The sequence below is a fragment of the Cynocephalus volans genome, chromosome 8 (genome assembly GCF_027409185.1).
Source record: "Cynocephalus volans isolate mCynVol1 chromosome 8, mCynVol1.pri, whole genome shotgun sequence".
NCBI classification, from domain to species: domain Eukaryota; kingdom Metazoa; phylum Chordata; class Mammalia; order Dermoptera; family Cynocephalidae; genus Cynocephalus; species Cynocephalus volans.
In genome coordinates this window covers 2,470,731-2,483,842 of record NC_084467.1, presented here as the reverse complement: position 1 = coordinate 2,483,842, position 13,112 = coordinate 2,470,731, and the positions used below count along the sequence as shown (strand labels likewise).

The window sequence follows — 13,112 nt, the reverse complement described above, 5'->3', positions numbered from 1 at the left end:
ACTAAAACACATTGTACTGCCCTGTGGCCCCATCATAACCCTGGGCTTGTGATCGCCAGCCTCGGCGCCACCCTGAGCCTCTTCCTGCCCACGTGCGGTGAGCACTTCCCTTTCTAGCTCTGACACCCTAAAATTGTCTGCTCCTCCCCTGCCTGAGACTCCTCAGAACAGGACAGTACGGCTGGAGGAGGCTGAGGGGCTTCTCCACCGGAGGCAGGGGCTGGACCTCCGGGGCCATGCCGGCAGATTCTGGCATCGTCCATCCATGCACTGAACTTGGCTTCCAAGTTTGGCATCTGAGAAAATCCCACCGCCAACCCCTGGCCCTGGCAGAAGCCCACCAGGCTGTAAAGCAAGTCTCCAATTCACTGCTCAGCTGCAACCCTCACCTTGCCCAGAGTCCCACAGGACTCAAGGTCACCCAGGACCCCATCTTGGCATGGTGCAGGAGAAGCCTGGGGTGGGCCCTCCCCTGCAGTCTCTTTTCCCCACCAGTAAAGTGGGGCTCATGCAACTGGGGGAGTGGAGGGGTCAGGGCCAGGCCAGGCTGCTGAATGCATGTGTGGCCTGTGTGCAGGGCCAGCCCACCTGACTGGACCTCTGAGAATGGTCAGCCCTGAGCCTTCTAATTATAAAGTATTCTTGAGGAATTGTCATGTGTCAATAAAAAGCAGGTAGTGAAAGCCCATGGGCGGGACTCTCCACCAGCTGGCCACGATTTTACTCACTGACCAACTGTGACAGAAGAGCTCACTGGGGGCCAAGTCACAATCTGCATCCCCTCCGGCTCTCTCCCCCAGGGACAGGCAGGTGGACCTCTAAGGGGTCAGCCCCTCCTGGCTATTGGTTCACCTGGTGTCCCCAAGGGCCCCCCAGGATCCTCCCCACAGAGCTGGGAGCAGTGGGCAGGGTTGGGGGAGAAGGCTGCTCATGGGGACACGGCCAGGGGCTCTTCCAGCTGCTTGGTAGATTGGCGAGAAGAGACCACCCCTCTCATCCAGTAGCCCCGGGAAGCTCCCCCTGTGAGCCGCGCACAGCACCAGCAATTGCTGCGATTTTTCCCTAAGTCCTGTTTCCCCTAATGACCCACGTCTCGTCTCCACAGCAAACACTGTTAGAATTCTTCCCTCGGCTTTAACTATGCATGGTTGCTTCCGGAGCCAGTAAAAGGTATTAATTCCATGTGTGCATTCCATAAACTTTTAGGATAACGCAAGTGATACCGCGATCGTGTTGGGACACCTCCGCTGTTATTCTCCTGCCTGCAAACCTCCGAGGGGCTGGAAAGTTTTCTCCCGAATCCATCAGGGTTGACTCAGCCCCGTTCTCCCCAGGAATCCCTCGGAGAGCCTTTGTGCCTCCTTGGCCCGCTTTCCACATGCTCCTCCTGGGGGCAGGGGCCTGCATAGCACGTGGTGCCAGCTTGCCCCCCGATGGACGGGTGCATGCACACACCGAGTCTGAGGGCAGCTGGGGTCACTCAGGGGCTGTGTCCAGCCATCTGTCTGTTCAAGGGCTCCTGGCGCAGCCGTGCCATCGCACCTGCACATACCCTCCCCATCCTGCCTCATGACAACTGCCTCCAGGTGCCCACAGATGCCACACTGGGCCCGGGCTTCTAACCACACAAAGCCTTTTTGCATAACCTCAGAGCCCTGTCCCCAAACATCCCAAACGTAGAGGACAGCCCCCTCCACTGGCAAGGCCACACTGGGGGCAGGAGGCAGTTGAGCCTCACGGCCTCACAGTGTCCAGATGCCCATTGTCTTGGGTAAAGGAAGTCACTCTGGTTCTTCCTCTCAGCTTGGAAGGACTCTTGGGAAACAGCTTTCCCCACCACTGCCAACCAGTGGGGGGTCCTAGTACAGGCATGGCTATCAGGCCCTGCAGAGAGCACTGGGGGTGCTCCGAGCACCACACTGTCCTTGGAAGGGTGTAAAACTGGGACAAAGGCAACAGGTGTCACCAGCATTGGCACAGGCTGCACCTGTCCACCTGTCCACCCATTCCATCTGTCCACCCAACTGTCCCTGTCCACCAGGTGCCAGGCCCTCCCTTACAACCGTGATCTTTCGCAGTGCCCATCTCTCCTCAAGTCCCCAGTGGGTTCTGAAATGTGATAAGCCTCAGCCAGGACGACTTGACTTGCAAATGGCAAATGTCAGCGGGGTGGTCCCCAGGCACCAGGCCCTGTTCTGAGAACAGGTGTGTCCCCACCGCGACTGGCAGGCTTCCTCCCCTTTAAGATGGGACACTGAGGGGCAGAGAGGGGGAGAAGCAGCGTGGTGGCTCAGTGGCTCGGCTGTACGCCATCCCGCAGAGCAGTGTCCCACCCACCCCCTGCAGCCTTGCCTGGTCACTGGTCACTGGTTTACGATCTCAGAGACAAACACAAATCCCTTCTCTGGCTGCTTAGTTACCCGCAACCCGCCGCCTCCTTCTGGCTTTCTGTGGGGGGTCTGGGGTTGTCAGAACGCTGGGTAGAGACCTGTGTGTGTGCATCACGTGTACGTGTTTGCGTGTGCACATGTGGGGGTGCCTGTGTCTATGTGTGACATGCACAGCAAGCCTGTGAGCTGAAGGCTCCAGACCCCCCAGTGCTCAAGAAGATCTGGGGTCTGAGAAAAGCTGGTCAGGGCAGATGGACCACCCGGGGCTGGGGAGACCCACAGTGGGCCTCAGTGGAGCAGAGGCCAGAGACCCCATTAACAGCAGTGGTCACTTGGGGGCGGGAGAGGGCGTTTTTCCTGATCGGGGAGGGGAAGGAACGCAGCGGCCAGCGTGGAATTGTACTTGAGCAAATAGGAATTATCTATCAGTTACCAGCCGGCTGGCGTGGCGGGGCTGAGGGGGCCAGTGCTGAGGCGCAGCAGCGCGTCTGGGCAGCGCCCGCACAGCCGGACCCCAAGAGCTGAGAGCAGCTGGGCAGCCCAGCACCCCATCCCGCACCGCCAGCGGCCGCCTGCCCGCCCCTCCCTGGGCAAGGAGACAAGCACTCGGGGGTCTGCTCCCAGGGGGCCAAGGTGCCAAAAATCTCATTATCGATGTTTGTCCCACCTCCACCCCCTGTATTGGCAGGGCTCGGAGGGGGAGCGTGGCGCGGGGTCCTCCTCTGCAGCTCAGCTCTGCTGGGGCTTCGAGAGGGCTCGGCAGGGAGGCAGCACGCCTGGTGTGGTTTGCCAGCTGGGGCTGTCTGAGTCCTGAGCAGACCACCCCATGGGGCCACTTAGGGCAGGGCAGTTGAGACCAAACCGTGTGTCCCCTGAAACCTGATGCCACACACCTAGCAGAGGGGTGGCGGAGGTCCCCAGGTACAGGGAGGCAGCCAGCAGAGGGGGCAGCTCCTGTCCCTTCCTGAGGACCAGCTCAGACGATCTGAGCTGCTCCAAGCCCTCCCGGCACTGCAGAGACCCCTCCAGCACGTGGGGAAGAGAGACAGGGCTCCCACCAGCTGCCTGTCAGGACTCCAAGGAAATACTGCTCCAGAGACCCAGCAACGCAGATCCTGAGAACAGAATGGCAGTGTGGGAGGGGCCGAACCCTCCCGCCCCCTTAGAGGGGAAAGAAAGGACTGAGGGGACAAGTGTGAACATGGAAGAGGAGTGGTAGTGAGCCGCCTGTCACTGTAGGTGTGCAGGCATAGGACGCCTGGTGTGGGGGGGTCTCTTGACCTGGCTTCAGGTTACCCAGCTGGACCCCCAAGCTGCGGTGGAGGGATGTCTTGGTCGCCTACCCCCACAGGTAATAGATACAGAGAAAACCTCAGCAGGTGCAGCTCCTGCAGAACCATCTCATTCAGGAGGACCAGGCTCCATAGCACCCCATCACCAGCACCACCCTCAGAGTAATAAAGACAACAGCCCGGCTCCTGCCTCGCGCTAAGCTCTGTGCTGGGGACCGCACAGGTACTCGGGTGGAGAGCCCTGGATGAGGTGCCACAGTCATCTGCCCATTGGAGCCCCAGGAGTCCTGGCTGAGCCTTCACACGGCCCTGGGCCAGCAGCCGGGGGACCCCGCGCTGAGTAAGGGCCAGAAACACCCGCAGGGGGCCGTGGCCTGGAACCCAGACCGCAGACTAGCCATGCAGGACCATCCCCAGCCACTGCAGAGCCCGACCGGAGCTACCTCAGGCTCTGCCATGCCGTCCGCCCCGCCCCAGGAGCTGGGGAAACAGCAGCTGTGGCCAGAAGGGCTGTGGGAACCATGAGACCCGGTTCTGAAAGGAAGGAGCCTTGGGGGGGCCCCTGTTCAGGGCTCCACAGAGATTGGGAACACAGCCACTCTGCATGGACTTCTCTGCTCCAGGGGTCCCACTTCCAGTACAGTTGGAGCCTGTCGGGGGCAGGGGATGCTGTCCCGTGGACAGACCTGCTGGGCTTCCCACCCGAGCGGGGCGTGCTCGGCTCTCCCGAGGTGCTGGGACTGGCTGGGCACACCTCCTGCAGCCCCCCACGGGAGCTGGGGTGGCTCACACTCCTTGGAAGGCCCTTGAGCTGCTCTTCCTGCCCATGATCTGTGCCCTATACTCCTGGGCAAGAGTCCCCACGGCCTCTGCCCTATGCCTTTTGGTAGCCCCTTCCTTTCTGGCAGAAGTATGGGCAGGGCTGCTCAGTGGTTAGAAACACAGACTGGGCTGGCCACGGGGCTCCCACTCCAGCATCCCACTTACTACTTGCATGACTCTGAGCGAGCTAGTTTCCCTCCCTGTGCCACAGCTTCTTTGGCTGTAAAATGGGAACAATAATAGGTGCGACCTTGTAGGCTGCTGGGTGGTTGCAAGAGTTAACTAAACTCACAGAAGTCAGCACAGTGCCCGGTGCACAGTTAGTGGCCACATGCATGTGGGATGTTATCAAAGTTGGCAAAATCCCCACTATAGGCTAGACTGTCCCAGGGGTACCGCATCAAGTACCTGAGTCTTCAGTTGTGCTTCTGCTCCTGACTTCCCTGTCACACCCTGATGCTCAGAGATGACACCCCAGACTCAGTGCAGGCAAAACCCACATCAACCAACCAGCAGACACCCCTTGCTGCCTGGAGGAGGCGGCTTCTGTGGATCCCAGGGCCAGGCTCAGAAGAGCCTCAGCAGCACAGCGCCCTGCCCCTGCCTGGGATAGGATTTCAAACCAGAGCTTCCAAGTGAGTGCAGGGAAGCTGGCCAGAGAATCTTGGCAGAGACAGCCTGCCCCTGCCCTGTGGACCTCACTGGCGGGGCCACATCCGTCCCCTCTGGGGGCTTGCAGGAGGCTGGTCGGCTATGACCGTTCACCTGAGGGGTGGGCACACCCAGACTGCCCAGCCCCAAGACCCGCCTCCTGCCCAATGCTCCTCCCGGCCAGGGCCAGGTGGGAACCACATGTGGACAGCAGAGCATGCTCGGCCCTCCCTAATTGCCCAGGATGCAGCCACTCCCCCCAGCCCGCAACCCGCCAGATGCCCTCTGCAAGCAGGGGACAACTTACCGTCCAGGTGGCCGACTTGGCCGTGCTCGACTGTTGGAAAGTGACCTCAAAGTGGTGGGGGCCGGGGTAGTCCGTGTTGGAGGGGATGACAGGTGCTGGGGACATGGCGTCGAAGGTGGAGCTGGGTTGCGCGTAAGGCGAGTGGGTGGGCACGCTGGCCGCGTGCTCCGGGGCGTAGGGGCTGGCCGAGGCCGCGCGGCTGTTCATCTGGTCCATGGAGCTGCTGAGCAGATTGAACTGGGCCTGGCGCGCCGGATGGGAGGAGGGAGGGAGAAACACACACAGTGGGCTGGAGGGAGGAAGCCTCAGCCCCGTCCCATCCCGTCCCGTTCTGGGAGGTGTCCTGTTACAGGAGCCTTAAAGGGCCAGCCAGCTCCAGTCATCCCAAATATTTCCTCGGGTCCCCCCCCACCCCAACAGGCCACTACTTGTGCTGGGATAAACTGACATATTCACCTCGCCTCCCTCTCCATCAGCCTCCCCGGGTGCCAGGGTTTCTGGGGATCCACCCAGCCTTTGACAAGGTGGAGTCAAGTCTGCACACCTGGAGGGGAGCTGTCCCGTGGGGGACTCCCAGTCCTTGACACCCACACGAGCTCCGCTGAGCTCTCCAGGGGCAGCGTGAAGGTCTGGACATCCTTCTTACCCCTCAGCCCCGTTACAGCTCAAAGAGGGGAGACCCCAGCTCCAGGGAGCCAGGCAGTGGGGGAGGGGGGTGGGGCACAGGGCGGGCACACCCGGGCCTGGTGCATGAGGTGCCTGGGAGGCCCTGGGGGACTAGAGTTGGCCCCTAAGTCCAGCTGTCTAGGTGGTGGGACAGGGTCGGGGTACACATCAGCAGCTGAGCCACGTTTCCCCACTGGTCCCCGGGGGCCCAGATCACCGCCCTTAAAAGGCTTCTTTAAGCTCATCGCCATTAGAATGGCTGCTCCCCACTCAGGGGCCAGAGAAGCCCCAGGTGGGGTCAGCAGCCGCACCCCAGCCCTCCTGCTGGCAGAGTTCTCTGGCTGGATGCAATCTCTCAGGCCCCTCTCTAGGGTCCTGGCAGCCCAGCCCCTCCCCAGGACCACACTCCCGAGGAGCAGGAACTCCAGTGGGTGTGTCCCTGGGTCACCCTCCATGGAGTCCTGGGCCAAGGGAGGGGATGGGGTCCCACACTTCAGTGTCTGCAATCTAGGGCAGAGCAGATCTCACCTAGAGGGCCGCCGAGGAAAACCACCCCCTACCAAATCTGGAGGCTTCAAGCACGAGGCAGGTTTTGGAGGACAATACACAAAGGCTGGCCAGAGTGGACGTCTAATCGCAGACGCCTAAATAGAGCTTTCTCTGTGCCAGGGACGTTCCCGGGTTCAATGCACACAAACCCATTTAGTCCCCGCTTCAGACCCGAAGTGGGCACTGCTATTGTCCCTGTCTTTCAGATGAAGAAACTGAGGCATGAAGCAGGGAAAAGGATTTGCTCCAGTGATACAGCAGCCCTGGCAGTGATACAGGAGACTGGTGGTCAGCAGGCAGCGAGCCGAGAACCCCAGGGATGACAGAGACTGTGAACTGAAACCTCGGGGGAAGGGGCGGACAGGGGCAGAGATGAGCAGCAAGAGCAGGGGTACCTCCCTGCCCTCGGGGTGCTCCAGCTGTCCAAGACCACAACCATGCTATGCATCTGATGGAAACAGAGGCCAGGCAAGTCAGGGGACAGTCCTCTGCTGAAGGCTGCCCAGCATGGAGGAACCTCCTCCAGGTGAAGCTGGAGGGGCAGGGTGACAGGTGGCTCATTCTTGTCACTGCCATCACCACTACTGCCGAGGCCTCCTGAGGCCAGTCAGGTGCTGTCCTTGAATGCTCCAGCCTGGGATCAACCTACTGCCACCCAGAGTGGATCATACCCCACAGCAGGGCTCAGTGCAGGGACCGCCACACGGGCTCAGCTGCGAGGGCCTTGGCTTCTGCTGAAGCTGTGTGGGCTGTAAACCCCGGGGGCCACCACCAGCGGGACAGGACCCCCCTGCAGGGCAGACCCTGCCTACCTCGCCGACACAGCCAAGGCCTCCTTCCCTGGTTTTGTTGGGCTCCCCATGACCTTCCTAAATTCTTGTTCCACAGGACCTACATGGGACACCAGTGTCCACTGACAGGCAAATAAATAACCAAACTGCCATACGTCCACACAGGCACCAACACCCACTACAGGGTGGATGAGCCGCGAACACATCATGCTCAGAGAGAAGCCAGACACAGAAGGCCACAGACGGGATGACTCCACTTTGTGCAGAACGTCCAGAACAGGCAAATCCATAGAGACAGAAAGCGGATTCGTGGCTGCGGGGCCGGGGGAGGTTGGGGGAGGAGACAGCTAAAGGGGCGCAGGATTTCTTTCTGGGGTGATGAAGATGTTCTGAAATCGGCTGCGGATGGTTGCACGTAACTGTGCAGATGCTAAAAACCATTGGATTGTGCACTTTAAAGGGGTGAACTGTATGGTACGTGAATTCTACCTTAATAAAGCTGTCAAAACACACACGCAGAGGGAGGGGCCCGGTCCTCACCTCTCCTGGCTTTTGGGCCATTGTGAGGGGTCACATGGAAGTGAAAGCTGTCCCCCTCAGAGAAAGATGTAGAAGGACAAGCCTCCCACGCCTCCTGGCCTCTGGGCAGCGGAGATCCCACCAACCCCAGCCCCAAGGAGCTGCCAACAGGCTCCTGGCAGAGAGGGCACAACTCCACCCAGGCTGCCCACACCAGAGGCGGGTGACTGTGGGAGTGGCAGGGGGGGTTGCCAAGCCCTGGCTGAAACAGTGCAGGACCTGCCCCAAAGCCCCCAGACTCCTCACAAAGGCCCAAGAGGCCTCCAGTGGCTGCAGAGCCCGGCCTCCCGGCCCTGCCTGGATGCCTCTGCCCCCGGTCTTGTCACGAGTCCTTCTCAGCAGCCTGGTGTCAGCTCGGAGGTCACTGTTCCAAGGGGCCAGCTCTGGCCACGCCCCACGTGTGCTGTCACACACCGGTCTGAGTGTCTCAGTGACCCTTCTCTGGCAGGGCCCTGCCTGTCTCCTGTGCTGGACCACGAGCCCTGCAAGGTCCCCTGCTGTCCTGTGAGTCCACCCGATAGGGCCGTGGGTGTGAGCACACCCCTATTCCAAGGACATAGGGCCACAGTAAGAATGCGAAACACCTCGTTTGTAATTTCAAATTGATCACATGCTGAAACAATCACAGTTTGGGACAAATTAAATTATTAAATTATTTCCACCATTTTCTTCTCACCCTTTCGAATGTGGCTACAGAACATGCAAAATACTCAGGAGGCTCAAATTCTAGTCTATAGGACGGTGCTGGACAGACCCATCCCGACCCGGTTCTCATTACGGAGGGCTTGCTCAGGAGGCCTGCTGAGCGAATGGACAGACGGACTACGTACGTACAGACGGATGAGCTAGCAGACCTGTGAGTGATGAAGGGGGCGGGACAGGCGGCAGGACGCCCCCCAACGCTGCTCAGGAATGAGGATCGGACATGAGCCGGCCCCTCCCACCCTCAATACCGGGTCCCAGCCTGCCACCCCCAATACTGGGTCCCAGCCTGCCACCCCCAAGTCTCAATGGTCTCTTCTCTCTTTCAGGTGACCAGCGTGACCCTCCCAGAAGGGTCTTCCCTAAGCGGGTTGGGGTCCTGGGCAGCAGGACCCTCCTGGACTCATCTGAGCCCCCTGAACAAGGATGGTGCAGCCATGGCCTCTCCTGCAGACGAGGACAGGGTCCTCAGTCCCTCTCTGCTCCATCCCTGACAAGAGGACGGCCCAGGCCAGCGGAGCCAAGAGCCCGCACCTCCCCTGCGCGGGAGAAGCAGGGAGCAGACACAGGACGACACGGTTCATATTTTAACTTGTCCACATTCTTTAATGATGTGCGGAGGGTGCCAGGGAATTAGTCACTGCACCTAGGGGAGAGCTGATAGGATCTCTGCGCCCAGCAGCAACAGGGCAGGAGGGAACCCGGAGCCTTCCAGCAGGCAGGCCCCAGTGCAGTTCCAGTGAGACGCCGAGAAACGTCCGCTCCACGTGCAACATGCCCCAAGCCCTGCACCTCACCCCCGGCGGGCCAGAGCCCCACGCAGCCTCCCCCAGCAGAGCCCTCGGCTCAGTGACAATTTGTGGTCAGGTGCCTCTGAAGCCCTCTCCTCCCCCAGGGCCAGTAGGACATTCTGTCCTGTGCCTCCTCCGTTCCTGCCTCCCCAGGGACACCCCCCACACGCTCACCCCGCCTGTGGTCACAGTGCCCATCAGATGGCAGAGGCTTTGCAGCTGCAGCTTTGAGTGCAGCTGGAACCGCACTGCCGAGGAAGCCTGGGTGGCATTTTGCATCACCAGCCTCCCTGGGCATCTCAAGAGGCCTTTCCTTCCACACGGCTCTGAGGACTCTGCCCATGAGCTCCTCTCCCTATTTCCTTCTTTGCTTGGGTTGGGGGCTCTGCCTGGGGCCTGGCTCCCGCCTCCCATCAAGCCGTCAATAAAAGGGAAGGCTGGACCCGAGGCCGAGGCGGTGGAGGCCTAACTCAGACCTGTACAGAGCCCCAGGGTCCTACAGAGCCAGAGGACCCCGGAAGCCAAGGCAAGACCCACTTGGCAGTAGGGAGGAACCCGGGCAAAACCAGGACTTTTTTGGTTTGTTTTGCTTTCAGTAAGAACTCCCAAGATAATGGGCTAATTGGGACACGCCCGGCCCGCGGCAGCCCACATGTACCTACATGTGCACGCAGGAGGGCCCTGAGCGAGCGGGAGCTGGGGAGCCAGCGGGTGGCCTTCCCTCCAGCGTCCAGGCCACTCATGCCCCAGGCATCCTGGGGGCCCCCGATGCCTTGTGGCGGGGGCAGGAGCTCTTCGAGGGGACTAGGAGAGCACGGCCCCTCTCAGATCCACAGCATCTCACACCAGACACTGTCCGGGGCAGGGCGATCCCCGGGAGCCTCTCGTGCCTCTGCTGGGTCAGGCTGACCCCTCCAAGTTTGCTCCGCAAACAGGCATCCTGAGCTCCCTGCCATCCTCCAGCGGGATGCAGGCTGGGGGCCGAGGGGGTCACACCTGCCGCCCGGGGCACTGGAAGTCCGGGGATGGCCCTGTGAGCCCTGGCTCTGCAGAGCAGGACAGCCTTGCTCCCTGGGATGGGGGCTTCTTGGGCTGGAAGCCTAGGGTGGCCTGATGATTTCTGCCCCAGTTCAAGCACTGGAAACAGGGTGTCTCCATAGGGTTCTGGGGGATCCAGAGACCAGTGATGGGAGCTGGGGGCAGCAGGTCAGAAAGGGACACCTGGAGGGGGTGTTGTGAGTGGAGGCCGAACAACGAAGCCTCTCCTGCGTGTTTACAGACCAGAGAGCCTGGATCTGTGTCCTGCCCACTGTTCTGATTCAGTGGGCAGGACACAGCTTCTGGGGGGCCCGTGTGTGGGGCGTCTGGTCAGCTCTGTGCATCCCCCAGCCTCGGTAGCCTCATCTCTCGTCCCTGCACTCTGCCGGGGCCTTCCTGGCTGCACGTGTGCTCTAGGTCAGCGGTGGGCCGGGCAATGGGAGGTCCTAAATGGGGGCCTCTCTCTTGCCTTGGCTGGGCTCAGGTTCCAGCCCGGTTCCCAGACCTGGTCTTGTTTAAGACACCATGCCTCTGGGCAGGCAGCAGGCAGGTGACCTTGCCCCAGAGAGGAGGGTCAGGGAGCAGAGGCCATGTGGGAACTGGGCCGCCAGCTCCCCAGCCCCCTCCAGGATGGCAGGCAAGTGTCCCTCCTGCTCCTCGGCCTACCCACCCATGAGGAGAGGAGAGGAGTTGGGAGAGGCCGGAGCCCTACAGTCCCTGTCCCACTGGACCGACACCCCCATCTGAGCCCTCTGGCACTCTCTGTGGGCCAAGCTGGGGACAGTGGTGGCTGGGAATCCCCACAAGGTGAGCAGCAGGCGGCGCCCAGGGCGGCTAGTCGTGGAACCATGGTCTGTCCTCGGCATCCCCATGTCCCACTCAGACACCCTCAGGAGCCAGGCCTCTGCTGTCCAGGACCAGGGTGGGCACCACCCCACGGGTGACCCAGCCCTCGGCTCCACCTTCTGGGCCTGGGTTTTCTCATCTGCAGAGGGAGATAAAATCAATGTACACTCTGTAGGATCGCTGTGGGGATCAAGAGAGGGTCCAAGAAACATTGTAACCCGTGACTTTTCATCAGGGGAATAGCCCTCGCCAGGGGACCATCTGGAAACCAGTATCTGGGGAACTCCCTTGAGTGTCACATGATCTCCCCTCATTGGCACAAAAACCCAGCAAGGAGGAAACTGAGGCTGGGCTGGCCCCATGGAGGAGCAGGGAGTGGGCCCCAGATTCACTCTCTCAGAGCACAGTCACAAGTGCCAGGCACAGGGATCACAGGGGTGAGCGGGTGCTCTCGGGGACAGACCCCGCTGCCCCTGGGTGGTCAGCTCCCTGGGGCAGGGATTGGGGTCTCTCTTGTTCCTTGATGCATCCTGGCACCTCCCCCACACCTAACACTCAACTCGATGCTCAGAAACTCTTGGTTGAATGAAACAGACCCTGAAACACACACAGGCTCTGAAACTCACACAGGCAGTTCCAGCCATGGCAGCCCCACTGGTGGAAGTGGCCACAGCGTGTGCTGACCCTGTCCCTGACAGCCGGAGCCCAAGCCTGGAGAATGCCCGGGGCCAGGCCTCCTGCCCAGAACACTGCGAGGGCCGGGGGCTTCCCCCGCATCCTCCTCTGCCCAGCCCCTCACGGGCATCAGCCGTCCCCAGAGGCCAGCAGTTCTCCAGGAGGAAGTCTCAGCCACAGATGACATCGCAGCTTCCTGCCCATGGGTTCAGTCCTCTTTTCCAAGCTGGATTTTGTGGTTTTAGTTTTAAGATTCCCACTTGACACATTAACTGTTTAAAATTTGTAAATCATCTCGAGTGATTTTTTTTTTTTTAGATGTAGATGGAAAATAAATTATTTTTCTAAAGCTCATGTTCTGGTTCTCTCCCAATCTTTTATCAAAATCCAGGATATGAAGACAGGAGAACACAGCAGAGTGAGACAGGATTAGGACTTTGCCCTGGGTGACAAAGGACAGATGCAGGGCCCTCCGGAATGGAACTCCAAAATGACTCATGTCATGTCTCCAAAGGCCCACATTTCAGGCCGACTCATCCAGTGGAGGAGACTTGAGGGGAGAGAGGACACCCGCCAGGGGTGTCCCAGCACGGGGAGAGAGTGTCCATTTGTCCCTGCCACAAGGGCACAAAGGCGTGACAGGTGGAACTCCTGTTCCCCAAGGGAGCCGACGCTTCCCGCCCCTTGCACGCTGCTGGTCCGTACCGCAGGGCTTTTGCTCGAGCCATTCTGCTCCTGGAAGGCAGCCCATCTCTTCCCCCAGACAGCCTCCCATGCTCACCTCCTCCTGGAAGCCTCCCAGGCTCTCTCCAGTTGTCTTCATATTCTGGGGCTTCCTCTCCCACTTCTTGGGTATAGTAATGAGCCTCATAACACACCCATGCTCCAGGCTCTCCCCCTCTCTCCCTACCTGTCCCGGGTGGGCATGGGCCCTGGGCGAAGCTTGCACATTTCTAGGAGAGGGGTCTTCCATACAGAGGCACTTAAGGTCTCACCAGACCAGAAGGAACTAA

General features: G+C 60.3%; 1 protein-coding gene across 3 annotated transcripts in view; it reads right to left on the bottom strand.

Moving 5' to 3' along the window:
• The window catches only part of TP73 (tumor protein p73), a 75,401-nt gene that overhangs the window by 18,036 nt on the left and 44,253 nt on the right, over positions 1 to 13,112 (bottom strand). For 2 of the 3 annotated variants that reach the window (XM_063104710.1, XM_063104711.1), the window contains exon 4: positions 5,463 to 5,705. The exons of the other annotated variant lie outside the window; for it this stretch is intronic. In XM_063104710.1, coding sequence (XP_062960780.1) covers positions 5,463 to 5,705 — 243 coding nt within the window. The remainder of the gene's footprint in view (positions 1 to 5,462; positions 5,706 to 13,112) is intronic. 3 annotated transcript variants of the gene reach the window in all.